Source organism: Mastigoproctus giganteus, chromosome 8 (genome assembly GCF_048544385.1).
Source record: "Mastigoproctus giganteus isolate SK-2022 chromosome 8, ASM4854438v1, whole genome shotgun sequence".
NCBI lineage: Eukaryota > Metazoa > Arthropoda > Arachnida > Uropygi > Thelyphonidae > Mastigoproctus > Mastigoproctus giganteus.
This window is the reverse complement of record NC_143582.1, coordinates 131,899,747-131,916,424: the sequence shown is the minus strand read 5'-3', so window position 1 is coordinate 131,916,424 and position 16,678 is coordinate 131,899,747. Positions and strand designations below refer to the sequence as shown.

At 36.9% G+C, this 16,678-nt stretch overlaps 1 protein-coding gene across 2 annotated transcripts in view; it reads right to left on the bottom strand.

The window, feature by feature from the left end:
- Positions 1 to 16,678, bottom strand: part of LOC150081824 (ATP-binding cassette sub-family C member 8-like) — a 1,084,700-nt gene that overhangs the window by 482,169 nt on the left and 585,853 nt on the right. For both annotated transcript variants that reach the window (XM_090378918.1, XM_090378919.1), the window contains one exon: positions 2,246 to 2,406. In XM_090378918.1, the coding sequence (XP_090235044.1) occupies positions 2,246 to 2,406 (161 nt within the window). The remainder of the gene's footprint in view (positions 1 to 2,245; positions 2,407 to 16,678) is intronic.

Here is a 16,678-nt window from a genome sequence, read left to right as displayed (position 1 = left end):
CAGATGGGCTAAGAAGTGGCAACTGAAGTTTAACCTTGATAAATGCAAAGTACTGCATATGGGTAGAAGTAACCCCAGAGAAACGTACCAACTGTGTGGTACGTTACTACACTTAAGGTGGTAGAAAATGAAATAGACCTGGGAGTAATTGTGCAGTCAGATATGAAGTTTTCTGAGCAATGCAGACAGGCTGCCAGGGCAGGTCATGGAATTTTGTCAATGATATGTAGGAATTTTGCTAGCAGGGAAAAGGAGGTGATTATCCCTCTGTATAAGGCAATGGTCAGGCCACGCCTTGAGTACTGCGTACAGGTCTGGAGGCCTCATTTTAGGAAGGATATAGATTTTCTTGAGCATGTACAGAGAAGGGCAACAAGATTGGTGAGGGGAATGAAGAGATCCTCTTACCAGAAGAGGCTTAAGTTCTGCAAATTGCAGTGGGTGGAGACTAGGCACCGCGTGGTGATCTGATTGAGGTATATAAGGCCTTGAATGGGTTGAGCAAGCTGAATTCTGATGGGATCCTTCCACTTGTTCAGATTACGAACCTAAGGGGGCATAAATTCAAATTAAGAAACGACAGATGTAGAATAGATGTGTGGAAATTTGCCTTTAGCCAGCGGGTGGTGAATTGCTGGAACAAACTTCCATCTGTCGTTGTGGAAGTTGATAGGTTGAATAAATTTAAGGAGGAACTGGACAGGCATTTGGAGGGAATGGTGTGATTTTTTTTTTTTTTTTGGCTAATGCTGCATAAGCTCATACACTTGCTTTCTTGCATCACATGCCACTGCTGGTACTACTACCTTTGATCACATAGTGAGTGAAATCATGGGATACTTATCTAGTAATCGGTCGGTGCACCTTTCACCTGGATAAGAGCCGTCACGTAGCGAGATATTGAGTCCACTAGTTCACAAAAGCATTCCAAATTTATTTCCATCCATGGTTGCTGCACCGCTGTTCATAATTCCTTTACATTCCTGGGTGGAGGATCCAAAGCTCAAATGGAACTTTCCACAGCATCCCAAAGATGCTCCACTGGGTTCATGCCTGGTGAACATGTGCTGGTAAAAGCTGCGGAATGCTCTTTGAACCATGTTCAGTCACCATGGCTCCGTGGGGAGGCACACTGTCCTGCTAGAAGAGTCCATTGCTTTGTAGGTGCCCAATGACCATGTAGGGATGCAGATGGTCTTCAAGGATGGAAATGTAACCCAGACCGTTCAGTGATACAAGATGTACCATAGGTCCCCATATGTGCCAGCTAAACACACCCCAGACCATTACCGACCATCCACCTGCCTGAACAATTTTTTGTTGACATGACGGGCTATGGGTGCATAGCTTCATGCAGTTTCTGCCAGATATGCACCCTCCCATCTGCTCAAAATAACTGGAAAAGGGACTCATTGGACAAGAGACCCATCTCCAATCATTCAAGGTCCAGTGCTGATGTTCTTTCACCCAGTTGAGGCGTAGAGTCCTGTGTTGTGGTATTAGCAATGGGAATCTGGTGGGTCGGTGGCTCCTATAACCTATAGCAGCTAATGATTGCCTGATGTTCTTGGTAGATACATTTCTGACACCTCCTTTGTTGAAGTCGGCAGTGATTTGTGCCATTGTCGCTCTTCGGCTGGCTGAAACAATGCAAGACAGATGTCGACGGCCATGTTCATCCACCACCTTTCTCCACCGAGAGTGCTGCCCACAATGAGATGTTATTCTAGAAATGGCGTATTCCTGATACACTCTTGATACTATCGAAAGGGGATAGTCCAATTTCTGTACCACCTCTGGGATAGTGACACCATGCGTTGGTCACCACTATCATCCCTCTTTCAAAATCGGTTAAATCACTCTGTTTATCCATACTGACATAGTCTATATGAATGTAGTGATGCTGTGTACCTATATACCTGCCAAGTGGTGGGTTTGTGCACTAGCGAGAGGGGTGATAGCATTGCCCAAGAACCAGGTATCCCATGAATTCTGTCCTTTCAGTGTATAATGTATAGCTGACCGGGCTAGCCGGGTGGGTAAAGTGCCTGCCTGGCAACCCAAAGGTCGCGGGTTCGATTCCTGCCTCGGGGTTGGATCAAAGTACTGCAAAAACCTTGGGAGGTGCATTATGGCCACAGAAGCCTATGCACCAACAACTACCAATAAAAAAAAAAAAAAAAAAAAGTATAATGTATATAAGAAATATTGTATATTATACTAAAATATTAAGTATAAGTGGTACCTCATTGGGCACTGAACAATATTTTTCAGCATCTGGTCATGGAGAACTTTTACAGCTCTTAGAGAAACTAGCTGAGCTGCAAGATTGGTCACTAAGGAAAGCACAATACCAACAGCAGATAATGCTGCATAACCTGTTATGTAATATTTCACTGATGTATCCTAGAAAATAGAAAGCAGTTAATTCTTCACTTAATTTCTCTTTCAAAAAAAAAATAAATAAATAAAATAAAAAAATAAAATAGAAATTGCTGTTACTTCAAAAAGTATTTATACAGAATTAAAATACTATCTTTATCTATATATAAGTGTCCTCACATAATATATGCATTCCACTTTTTGAAAGATAAGTAATAAAAACTGTCAAATACTTCTATTTGAAAACAATGCCACAGCAGTTATTTCTAAATAATATCAGAATACTGTATTATTTTAATATTCTGATACTAAATATCATAATATCTTTGATTTGAATATATCTAAATTTAGGAATTATTGTAACACTTCAATAATGTTTTACTTCAACAACACTTAAAGGTAAACTAGTATAACAGAAAGCCAACCTCACACTTTCAGACACATTCCATAGCTGGAACACTATAATAGCTCCCTATGGAAAATTTATTGCAGCATTTCAATGTCAATGCTAATTTTACCCATGGCTGTAACAGAAGTATTGTGGATTTATATCAAATCTGCTGCACAGTTGTTAAGAAAATGAAAGGAAAGGAAAGAAGAGTTTTGAGTTGCTGGCCATTATTAAAATATAGCCCTCTTGTGAAATCTTTAGTAATTCCTCCCACTCCCATATCGCGCTTTTAGAATGAATGGTCCTTCAGGATTAGCAGGTTAATAATTATACGGAACAAAAACCTTAGGCACTGTCATATTTTGTCTCTCAGTTTCTACACTGGATTTCTCTACTAAAGGCCTGAAAGTGCAGATATTTTGGTTGAATTTTTTCTTCTCCCTCCCAATATGTCCAATTAATTGATACATAATTTTATGAATAATAAACTAAATATGGAGATCTGTGTGCAAACAATTTGCAAATTATGAATAATTAACTAAATATGGAAAAGTCATGCAACAAACATGTAGCTGGTTGTATAAGAATATACAACCACGTACATGTTCTCATATAATTTTCAGTTCTACAACTTTCACACTTAGTTGCTCTACATTTTGACTTAAGATTTGCAAATAATTATCACCAGTCATGCAACAGAAGCTAATTACACTCAGTTCGCCATGCCTTATCATCTCTTATTTTCTGTTCTGTCAACTATCTCATAACTGGTTTTCTACAATGAAGGGGCAATTTTCAGACACATAAAATTGGGATGGTTTTAGATTCTCATAAAAATAATACAGACTGGGTCCTAGTATTCCAAAATGATGATATTAATAGTGCGATCAATTACAGTAGCAAAATCTAAATATGGGTGTTAAAAATTATGGGATTTAAATAATATCAAAATAAATAAATTAATTAATAATAAATGAATAACAAAATAAATAATATGCAATAATAATAATAAAGTAAATACCTAAATAATAACAAAAGCTAAAGAAAAGTGTCACAATTATAATTATTTGTAAGAAAATCTAAATAAAAACTTATAAAGCCACTATATTCTTCTAATTATACAGAAATAGTTATTATATTTATCAAAGTAATGTCAGAGCCTTTCAAAAAAATAAATAGGGCTGATCAAAAAGAACTGAAAAAAATCTATGAATCAGTTACTGTATTTACTGTTCTGGCTAGTGATGGATTACCTCTTAAACTTGATTATCAGAATTGCCAAAAGCTTTCATGGCATTTAATTTAATTTTTTTCCAAATTTTTAAAGTCTAAGAGATTGTTTGCCGTTTGAGACTTTTATGATTTTTTTGAAAATCAGAGAGAAATAAGGGTATGAAAGTTATCTTACTCCCAGAATACTTTTTTTCAGCTAAAAACCTGTTTGTTTTGAAAAAATAACTCTGGACATATTACACTGTTTCATATCTTTAAAAATTATGTGGCACTAGGTGAAAAAAGTGGATGACCAAAAAAAACTGATGAAACTGGTGAACAGAAGGCTGCTTGGGATAAAGACAGGTGATAAAGAGACCCTGTTCAGTATAAACTGTATAAAGTAGTTTGCAATCATGTTACACAGGAAGGGGTGAGATGGGCTAAGGTGTATGATGAAAAGGATTTGACAAAGTGGTGTCAAAGAAAAGATAATGCAGAGCTCTGCACATATATTGATTTAAATATTAATGTGGGAAATATCAAACTGTGTCAAATATAAGTCCACATAAACTTCTCTTTACGGTTCTCCAAATTCCTTTTACAGGCATATGGGCATTTGGTATATCATGTGATTACAAACAAATATTGAATAGCAAATATTTATTTGTTAAAAATAACAAACTAATAAGAATAATGACAAGCATCCACATAAAAAAAAATAAAATATGAGACTCATTCATCTTGATTTATGGTAAATATATATCCTGGTAAACAAAACTATAGTTCTATTTTTCAATTTTTCAAGCAATAATGTTATGTTGGAGGCAAAACTGCCAAATACAAACACATTACTCATGGAACATTTTTTCTTTTTAAACATAAGCATAATCAACTCAGTCTGTTTATATGGTATCATAAATTAAATAAACATAAATTTCACTAGCAATGCTAATGTTACTGCTGTTCATTTAAACAAATGAACAGCGGTTGCATTAAATCAGATATCTTCAGAATTTCCACAGTCATTATAAGGCAAAAAAAAAAAAAAAGTGGCTTAATCTTCTCCTTATGTACATAAACATCATTAAAAAATTAAAAAAAATGAATAAATTACATAAATTCAATCCTATTAGAATATCTCCATTTTTAGGTTATTTCAAAATTTATTTCCGTTTCACAGCATGCAAAATTTGAAACTGTGTCTTGATTTCTGCAGTGTCGGGTCATTTCGAGAGAATAATGGGTTTTGTATAATTACCTTTATTCAGTGAAAATAATAAATCTTTCAAATAGTTGCAAAGATGGTGGCAGGTAACTAGATAGGTTTTCACATGCAATTTTTGCACAAAAACCATAAAAAAAAAATATGCTTCGGAAATTTTTTTGTTACCCATTTCTAGGTGAATGTAAACAAATAGGAGAAACAGGGTTTGCATAACGTCATTTTATTTTATTAGTATTATTATTATTCAGTGTGACTGACAAGCAATATGAAATAACTTGAGTTCAGGGGTTTATATATCACAATTTACCAAGTTAACATAACACACACCTCCACAAATAAATCTGAGAAATAAAGTAAGCTGCAGTTTAGTTACTATTTAGTAACTAAACAATGACAACATAATTCATTATCTATAAAACTTTACACCTAACTTATAAATAACATGCTTATGCTTCCAAAACAATATCCAAAGCCATTCTTGACAAAATATTTCTTCTTTTATTTAATTTCAAATAATAAAAAGAGTATAGAAAGGTAAAATTTATATCTATGTAAAACTTTCTACATAACTTTCCCAAATGGAAATAAAAAAAAAAATTATATATATATATATATATATATATATATATATATATATATATATTAATGCATGATTGCTCTGCAACTGCATTGACTCATAAATATTAGTTACAGTCATTATAATTATTAATTTTTTATTACTAATATATATATACTGTATATGTATAAAGTTTGTATTAATATATTGAATAAAGTAGGCATAAATACTTTATTCAATGTATTTTATGGAAAGAGTTATGGATACAAGTACATGGGCAAATACCTGATTTATTAATCTTTTATTCATTGAAACCATTGCATCAACAGAATACCTCTTCATCATATGTAACTTTTTAAACATTGCCTTTAAGAGGCAATGTTTAAAAAGTTACATATTATGTTATATTTAATATTCATTTATATATATGTATTTACAAAACATACTAATTTAAAAGCAAATTATTTACTTATTCTTGTCTACAGAACCAAATTATAGTCATTTAAGGAGTTCAGAAATGGGTATTGGGGGGGGGTATGAATCTACTGATGTGCTTTTCAATGTCAAAATAATTTTTTGGAAAGTTATGGATACAAGTACATGGGTAAAAATCTCCCCTTTTAGGGTTAACATGGGGAAGTAGGAGGGTGGGGGTTCTAGTACTCTTCAATATTAACTCAGAATTTCACTATTTTTCTTCCTTTCACACCCAGATACAGACAATATACAAGGATGCACACCACTATTACAACATGCATATAGATACATGTACACACCAAATTCCCTTCACTTTCTCTCTCATGCAGTTTCACGCACACACTACTTATTCATTCACACATACACACTGCATTCAAGGAACACATTCATACCCAGACATGGAGGATAGAGGATACATAGAGACATACATGCAGTTACATGTACACCAGTTTCACAATACACAACTGTACACAGGCACATAACAAGTTAACCTCACACACCTACACTACACCAAGTTCGCTGCAAGTATTCATGCCCTTATGTTGATGATATATTCAGTGACATAAATGCAGTTACATTCACACATCAATCCGTATACACCCCCTCTTTCACACACACACACACACACACACACACATATATATATATATATATATATATATATATATATATATATATATATATATATATATATATATATATATACCACATTAATTTGAGGAGGAAGCAGGGAAAAGTAGACAGAGCCCCAGGTATCAGTTCTGGATATGTCATTCAAGCAAGTTCTTGTTGATATCAAAGATCAGATCAGACTAATTCAGAATTAGGTTTGGTAACACTAAGTTCCTTATAATCCCTTCGTCAGTAAAGAAAAGATGCTCTTCATTCCTGCGAAGGGGCTGATCCTAGATATCATCAAGTTTCTGGGGTTATCATAAATTGGGGACTCTTAGTTAAGGTGCCAAATTTTTAGGAGCATCACAGTGTAGTTTGGATCATCTAAAAGCCCTAGGGCATGTATAGTTCTGTAGGGACCATGTCTGGTCAGGAAAAAAGTCGTGTACAAGCCGGGGTGTACCAGGAAGATAGTTGGGGAGGGCCCAGTGCCACCTTAGGCAGGAATCTCTCTCTCTCTCTCTCTCTCTCTCTCTCTCTCTCTCTCTCTCTCTCGGTGGATAGATTTCAGCTTATTTGCCAAATGTTTTTAAGCTCTGTGGCTATTTTCTTTTTTCTCCTGTTTCAGATCATAGAATAATACCCTGATGTTCTGTGGATATGCCTCTTTTTAGTCTGTAATAAAGGCTTTGGCATACTATTTCTTTGTCCAATGGGAAAGTTCCAACCAAGACTTGCAAAGCTGGGGTACTCACCATGAGGCAAGCTCTAGTAATAGTTAATAGCATGATTCTTTGTATACTTTCTAGTTTTTTTTTGATCCTGCCTATTGCAGTTATTTGATACCCCAGCCCCATAAGTGATGACTGGGATGAAGAGAGCTTTACAGATGGTGGAAGTATCAGAGATCATAATAAGAGATGCTCTTCTAAGGTGCCTTTTAGCAATATGATTTAGTTTCTTTTGCTGAAATTTTTAGTTGTTTGTTTGTTTGTTGTTTGGTTTTTAGGAGCATTAGCAACTAAGGCCATATTGCTCCGGGATATGCGGTGGTCATTCCCTGACCTTTCCACATCCTTCATATTTGGTGGCGACGGGCTCGAACCCCGGTCTAATCAAGAAGTGTGTGCTATGCACTGCTGCTCCTTCCCACCTGGCTACGGAGGCGCCGAAATTTTTAGTTTGTGTACTTGAATCCAATCTTGTAGTTTTTATGAATGTTTGCCTGCTGTTCTAGAGTGGCCTTGGAGTTTGCCTTTACAATGACAACAAGATCATCAGCAAGGGAATCTGCAAAAAGTGAGAGATCTGTATTTAGAAGCTCATACTGGAAGTAGAAACACAAAATCTTTTTCAACTTTGAAGTTTAATCGTAGGCAGAACTGTGCGCTACACAGTTCCACATTTTGGTCCCAGTGGTTCAGTCAATGTCTAGATGGCAGGTTGCCAATACGCATTTTTTAGAGGTGACAAAATGAGACAAAACACCTGCGGAGCAAGCAGTGCCGATATAAAGTGTGCCAAACTTGAATGAAAAAATTATATTAATCTATTTTCAACAAATAAAAATCAAAGAATGGATTTTATTTTTATATAAAATTTCAAGATTACCCAATTCTGATAATGGTAAGTGTCCAGTTAATGTTTTGAAATTTTTTTAACTTGCTTTTTATTATTACAACTATGTCAACATGTCTTATAACCAGGGAAATTTAGTGTAATGTTAAGAAGCAGCACCTCTGTACATCAGAGTCACAAGCCACCACTGATTTTGATGATAGCTGTGGATGAAGTGGTAGACGTTTTGTGGAACATTTGCAGTGCAGAGCCTCTGCAATATGTTAGGCCATCACAAGGCATCAAATGCACCAACGAAATCTTCAGAAATTTTTAACACATATTTCTGTTCTGTGGAATTTGCTCCATTTCAGTTGTAGCATGGCATCTTCAGTGGATTTTCCAGGGGTAAAGCCAAAATGTTTATCTGAGTGTAGAGCTGCTCGTTAGTAGTGGACGAGTAGTCAGCTTAGAATTAGTTTTACCAGGATCTTACCCAGCATTGGTAGCAGTGCAATTGGATTTTTTTTTTAGTATTAGGGTTATTATAGCTTACTTCCAGGGAGCAGGTAATGTTCTCTGAGCAAGGAAGTGGTTGTAGAGTTCAAAGAAATGGTCAGTAGCGACAAATGCAAATCTGTTCATTGCTTCTACTTCCAACAAGTCATGACTGGGAGATGACGTTGTTACTTTTGGTAGCAGCCTTTAGTTCTTCCTGTGGGAAAAAGCAGGTTCTAAAAGTGATTTTTGCACTGCTTCTATTATAATGAGCAGCAGCCTGGAAAGCAAGGTAATGGAGATTTCCAGAACTGCTGGAAATCATAGTGGAACAAGTAAATACATGGGCTGTGTTAGAGTAACTAAGTAGGAACCAATGCACGTATACTTGCATGTACACCAATGCTAGTCAAGATATCACAGGCAGATATTGTTGGGATATCAGAGACATGGTGTCACACAGATATAAGCAGTGCAGAATTGGAATTTGTGGAGTACAATGTGTACAGGAAGGCTAGACAGGAACAAAGTGGAGGAGAAATTGTTGAAGATAAACCTAAGGAAGGCACCTGGGGTGGATGGGATCTGTACAGTTATATTAAAGGAGGCAGCAAAGGAAGTAAGCAAACCCTTAGCCATAATTATGAGAGCTTCCTTGAACTCAAGGGAGGTCCTCATGGACTGGAGGTGTGCAAAGGTATCACCAATTCACAAATAGGGTTCAAAAGGTGACACAAGTAACTACAGATCTGTTAGTTTAACTTGTGTTCCGGGGAAAATAATGGAATAATGGTTAAAGAAGCATTGCAGGATCATCTAGACAAGACTGCAGTAATAGTTAAGACACAAAATGGGTTTGTTAAAGGGAGGTCTTGTCTGACCAATTTGATTGGATAACATGATGTAGTCACAAAGAACTGAATGCCAAAAATAATTTTGATATCATATACTTGGATTTGAAAGCTTTTTGAAAGCTTTTGATACTACTGCCCATGGACGACTGCTGTACAAATTGGAGAGGTATGGCATTAAGGGTAAGTTGTTACAATGGATAAATGAATGGTTGCGTGGGAGACAACAGAGAGTGGTAATCAATGGACATTGCTTTTGCTTTTCGTAGGAGTTCCCCTGGGTTCGGTGTTGGGCCCATTGCTGTTTTGTTTATTTATCAATGATACTGGTGAAGGTATATCAGGTTTAATATCCAAGTTTGCAGATGATACAAAGGTTGGCAGGGTTGTTAACAACAGTAAAGACAGTATGCTAATCCAACTGGATCTGGATAAGTTGGGAAAATGGGTTGAGAAGTGGCAACTAAAGTTTAACATTGACAAATGTAAAGTACTGCACATGGGTAATGATAACCGAAGAGAAATGTACCAACTATGTGGCACTACACTCGGGGAAGTGGAAAAGACCTGGGGTAATTGTGCAGTCAAATATGAAGTTCGCTGGGCAGTGCAGACGGGCTGCCAGGACAGGTCATAGAGTCTTGTCAATGATATATAGGAATTTTGCTAGCAGGTACAGGGAGGTGATTATCCCGTTATACAAGGCAATAGTCAGGCCACACCTAGAGTACTGTGTACAGGTCTGGAGGCCTCATTTTAGGAAGGATGTAGAGTTGCTAGAATGGGTACAAAGAAGGGCAACAAGATTGATGAGGGGAACAAAGGGATTCTCTTACCGAGAAAGGCTTAAGTTGTGCAAATTGCAGCACCTGGGGAGTAGGTACCTGCGAGATGATCTGATTGAGGTGTATAAGGCCTTGAATGGATTGAGCAAGCTGAATGCTGATGGGATTCTTCCTCTTGCTCAGACTAAGAACCTGAGGGGGCACAGTTTCAAATTTAGGAAAGATAGTTGTAGAATAGATGTGCGGAAAGTTGCCTTTAGCCAGCCGGTAGTTGATTGGTGAGACAGGATTCCATCTTTTGTTGTGGAAGCTAATAGCCTAAACAAATTTAAGGCTGAGCTAGATAGGCATTTGGAACGAATGGAGGGGTGAAATGGGAGCATGTTTTTCATTTCCCTTTGACTGATGCTGCATAAGCTTGCTTTCTTGCATCGTAAGCCTCTACTAATGCTAATGTTATTTCCAAGTTTGATTAGAGAGTTGCATGTTCTGTTTAGTGAGGACAGAGCTTGACCTTCATCAGGAACAGAACATTAGGAACGTTAATGACGGTATTACCAGGTGAGGGTAGGTGTATCATCATTGGTATCAGTAAAGTTTACCGTTATGCTTGGTAGTAACTTCGAGTTTGTGACAATGCAGAAAACAACTTCAAGGATCAGTGTTTGCGGTCATCATAACAAAAACTTGCCAGTATTCCCTTTTGTTCCAGCAATGTGATAGAGGAGTCCTATAAGACTCCTCTATCACATTCACTTCATTGTCAGACCAAGTTGCTCTTGCCCTTTGAAAGTTTTTCCTTGCCCAGCGGATTCTTCACTGAAGGGTCTCCAGCTCGGGGCACCACCAGGAGACTGCATTTTTCTAGGACCACGGCCATTTGAAGATGGCAAAACTAGCTCAATGTTTTCACTTTAGTTACAGTTAGTGCCGGGTTACAGATTACGATAGCCACCCAGGTGGTATCAGAAGTGGTTTCAACCACCCTATATGATCGGGGATAACCCCTAACCACCATCCATGTATGGTTTCTAGACAGTTAGTATATCGATGTTTTTGCATTTTCAATTTCACTGAGCATTTAATTGGAGGAACTTCAATGCTGTTTGGTTAATTATTTGATTAGTTATTGTTTTACTGCATATTTAAGGGCAATTTGAGTCTCTAATGGAATGAATGTGAATGGCTGTGCTGTGGATTAATGAGTTACCTGTGCATGGTCCATCGTCTAATGGTTGTGCCTTGGTGTGTAACATGCCGGAAGAAAGCAACTGGGATGTATCGTTCTGACAATGAAATTTGGTGAAGACAAAATGATGTTTTGGGGATGTTTTTCATGCCTTGCCTTGAGACCATTCATTGTTTGGACAAAACTAGGAATGCTGAGGTTTATTTAGATAACCTGGACAACAACAATCTAGATAACCTTCCCTGACATGCTTCCACAACCTATATTGTGGAAGCATGTTAGGGAAGGCCCATATCAGGAGTATAACACTCCATGTCATACTACTTGCATTGTGATGGACTGGTTTGAGGACACGAGTGTTGAAAATTTGGACTGACTAGGTCAGAGTGCTAACAGAAATTCTACAGAGAACCTCTGGATAGAATTGGATTATCACGTGCATGTGAGTCCCAAACACACACGTCCCAAAAACAAATTTGAACAAGTCACTGGTCTGAGGGTCGAATATAAGCTGGCCTCGATTAACATGATTAATTCGTCCCGCGAGTACATCGCACAGAACGGAAATGCATTAATCAAATATAATAATCAATAGGAAAAATTATAATTGGTCCATGACCTTCAAAAAAGTCCATATAGAATTTTAAAAATACCTTTTAAATAAATTTTTAACTGTGTACCATGTAAAAGGTAATGAAATTAATTATAAAATTAAATGTTTATTGCAAAAAATACACAATAAAGACTACTTGTTATGCAAATATTTGAACAGTGTTAGCTTTTTTTTCACCGACAATTTCTGATAGTCGATAACAATCTTCTCTAGGCCCAGGTGAAATAAATATTGCAGAGAACCTCAAATCTTTTGTTTAAGGTTCTCTGCAATATGAAAGATTTAATCTAGTTCTTTTACAGTTATCTCCTTTGTGGCAACATTTTCATCTGGCTCATTGAAAAATTAGAAATTTTAAATGCAAATTTGCACATGACTTTATTAGTGAGAGACAAAGAAGCAACATTACTACTTCCGATGGCTGATGGAACGCGCTGAGGTGGGCAAACACATGTTGACTGCCTGTCCAACACACGATAAGCTTAGCTCGCAATTCAAATCTTTTTCAACTATCACATAAAAAAAGATCGCGTTAACTGGAAATTTGCAACGTGCAAAGTGGTATAATTTTTTCAAATAGCAGTAAAGAAAATGCGTTAATCGAACTCGCATTATGTGAGGTCTGGTTATATATCAAAGGATATTTACAAAACACACTGGTGTTCTACAGAGACTCGATGCAGTCATAAAGGCTAAAGGTTTCAGCACACATTATTAGTCTTCTTGTAAATAGAGATTATTTCTAGATATGCAGTTGTCTGGATATTAATCAGAGGGTAGTGTGCTTTTCTTCCCTGCTACAAGTGTCATCAGTTCATCTGACATCCGTTTAAGTCTGAGTCTTGAACAGTATCCATTAGTTAGTATAAAAATGTAGTAGCTTCTACAATTACATACCTTGTCCCCTCTCTTAAATGCTGATGTAGAAAACAATGAATACACAACAGTCTTGATATTGTGCAAATGAAACCCATATGGTCTTTGATATGAGCTGATTTATTAGCACATGCTCTTCCTCAAGGCTTGCCCCATCTTATACAGTCATAGTTAAGCAATGAATTAATTCATTCTTGCCCTTCTCATCTTGTGATTTCTTCAGGTTTTATTACAATATATACCACAACGAAGAGACCTACTCAAAATCTCTTTATTTTTAAGGTGTTTAATTACTGTCAAATAAACAGAAGTCAAGAAGTCAAAGATGGTCAAATAAACAGAAGTCAAGAAGTCAAAGATGGTCAAATAGATTAAGGTGGACAAGGAATAAAATATCCAAAACATTAAAATCAGAATTTAAAGTAAAGGATAAGATCAATGAAATAATTAAAAATAAGGTAAGGTTGAAACTCTTCCCAAGGATAATTTTAATAAGATGGCTTTATTATCATACCTCTCTGATAAAGGCATAAAATTTGAAATGCTAAGCTCTCTAACCCAGCACACTTAATACAGGACATCGATAGATGCATCGCTAAAAAGAAGATACTCAAAGACTTACTTTATAAAAACAGGCAATGTTACAATACTACCAGATTTTCAGTTATAATATAGTAGTCTGGATTAGTACTTTTCACATACCAGAACTCAGTTAACTGGGTATTGGAATTTTAAAAGGTATTCTAACTAGGTATTCTACAAATACTCTCTATTTAGAAGACTAATAATGTGTGCTGAAACCTTTAGCCTTTATCACTGCCTCTAGTCTCTGTGGAACGCCAGTTTTCTTGTAAATATCCTTCAATATTTTCCACCATTCGACTTTACTCATAAACTGATAAATAGCAAAATAGCCCTAAAAAAGCCATGTGGTGGTATACTGAGAAGTAATAACAATCCTCTCTATTGAAGCGGTGTTACTTATTTGAAGTATAACAAGTTTTTTTTTGTTATTTGGTTTTTAGGAGCATTAGCAACTAGGGCCATATTGCTCCGGGGATATGCGGTGGTCATTCCCTGACCTATCCGCATCCTCCGTATTTGGTGGCTCACGGGCTCGAACCCCGGTCTAATCAAGAAGTATGTGCTACGCACTGCTGCTCCTGCCCACCTGTCTATGGAGGCGCCCCGAAGTATAACAAAATAGGCAACTTGTTGTGAAAGCCTTCCCAATATGAGACGTAATGAAATGATGCCATTATAACAACTTCAGTTAATTTACTGCATACAGATATAATGCATTTGCACTAAATCATATGGCTTTACGGCGTATAAATTTAAGTAATTCATGATTATGAAGAATTGTAATTCTTGCCTTGGTTGTGGCCATATCACTTAGTATTTGCATTAGAAGAGGCATACAATGCAAGAAAGGAAGCTTATACAGCATCATTCAAAAAAAAAAAAAAAAAAAAAAAAGAAAACCCCTTCCCATTTCACCAATCCATTCATTCCAAATGTTTGTCTAGTTCTACCTTGAATTTATTTAAGCAATCAAATTCCATAATGACAGATGGAAGTTTGTTCCAGCAATCGACTACCTGCTGGCTAAAGGTCCCACACATCTGTTCGACAGCTGTCTTTCCTCAAATTCAGTTTATGAGACCTCAGGTTTGTAAACCGAGCAAGAAGAAGAATCCTATCAGCATTCAGCCAACTTAATCCAGTCAAAGCCTTATACACCTCAATCAGATTGCCTCGCAGGTGCCTAGTCTCAAAACACTGCAATTTGCAGACCTTAAGTCTTTCTTGGTAAGAGCCACCCTTTTTTATACTCACCAATCTTATTGCCCTTCTTTGTACTTATTCCAGCAGCTCTACATCCTTCTTAAAATGAAAATTCCAGACCTGTACGCAGTACTCGAGGGTGGCCTAACCATTGCCTTAATCAAGCGAATAATCACCTCCTTGTCCCTGCATGCAAAATTTCTGTATATCATTGACAAAACCCAATCAGCTACTCTGACAGCCTGTCTTCACTGCTCAGAAAACTTCATATTTTTTTTTTTTTTAATGTAAAACCCAACACCCTAACACCTCTAACACGAGAGGTGTTAGAACCTATAGTACTTAGTACCGTGCTTGGGTTGGAGGTTGAGAAGACGAAAGAAGATATTTGTTGACATTGGACTTGAATTTCTGTAGACTGTAATTTTCGGGAAATATGTATGATGGAAGGGTGTTCCAGAAAACAGCAGTTGAATGAAAAAACTAAGAAGATGAAAAGTTGGTATTGGACAGTAAATGGATATTGGCTGGTGGCGGCACGTATTCGGACTGTTTTGAAAGAGACAGCGGGAATTATAGAAACCAATTCAGAAGAACAGTGCCCATGGAAGTATCTGTTGAAGAGGCATGCAGCAGAAACAGTACATCTATGACACAGCGAGTGGAGAGACTCTGTTAGAGATGAGTCATTAATTAACCTAACTGCCCTCTTCTGAATGGAATCAAGAAGCCTGAGAGAGGTTTTGGAGGCACCACCACAGTTGTGGGAACAATATTCCATGGCAGAGCGGATTTGTGATTTATACAGAGTGAGCAGCTGTTTGGAAAAAAAGTAACGCGGAGAGCGAAAGAGAAAACTAGTTTTTTAAATGCAGAAGAAGCAATATTTGTAATGTGCTTGTGCCAAGAGAGATTAGAAGTCAGGGTAATCCCCAAAAGAGATATATCATTTTGCCAAGAAATCGGAGTGTCATAAAAGATAAGCATAGGAGCAGAAGAATCCTTTTTGCGATATATAAGACAAGACAGTTTTGGAAGGGTTGAAATCAACTAAGTTGTCTTTGCCCCACTGGAGAATTAGCTGAAGATCAGATTTTAAGGAATTGGTAGCAGATTTTCGAGAAGTTGAAGCTGATTGAGCAGGACAAGGTTTCTCAAAATGGAAAGTGGAATGCAATGTGTTATCATCGGCAAAACTATGGATAGAATTTCCAGTCAATGGAAGAAGGTCATTGATATACAAGAGGAAATGAGTGGGAGAAAGAACTGAACCTTGGTAGACACCGGCATTAGTGGAGAAGTTAGAAGAGAGAGAGCCATCTACCATCACCCTCAGTGAGCTATCAGAGAGAAAACTGGATAACCAATTACTAAAAACAGTTGGCAAACCATAAGATGGAAGCTTGTTTAGAAGACCTTTATGCCAAACACGATGGAAAGCCTTTGAGATGTCAAGAGCAACTACTTGTGTTTCACCGAACCTTTGCATTGAACTAGTCCATAAACGGGTAGCATAAGCCAGAATATCACCAGTGAATCAATATTGATGGAATCCATACTGGTGATCGTTGATCAGATGGAAGGTTTCTAGCTAGTTTAAGAGTTGGCGGTTAATTGATTTCTCCATTACTTTGGAAAGAGTAGAAGTAATTGCAATGGG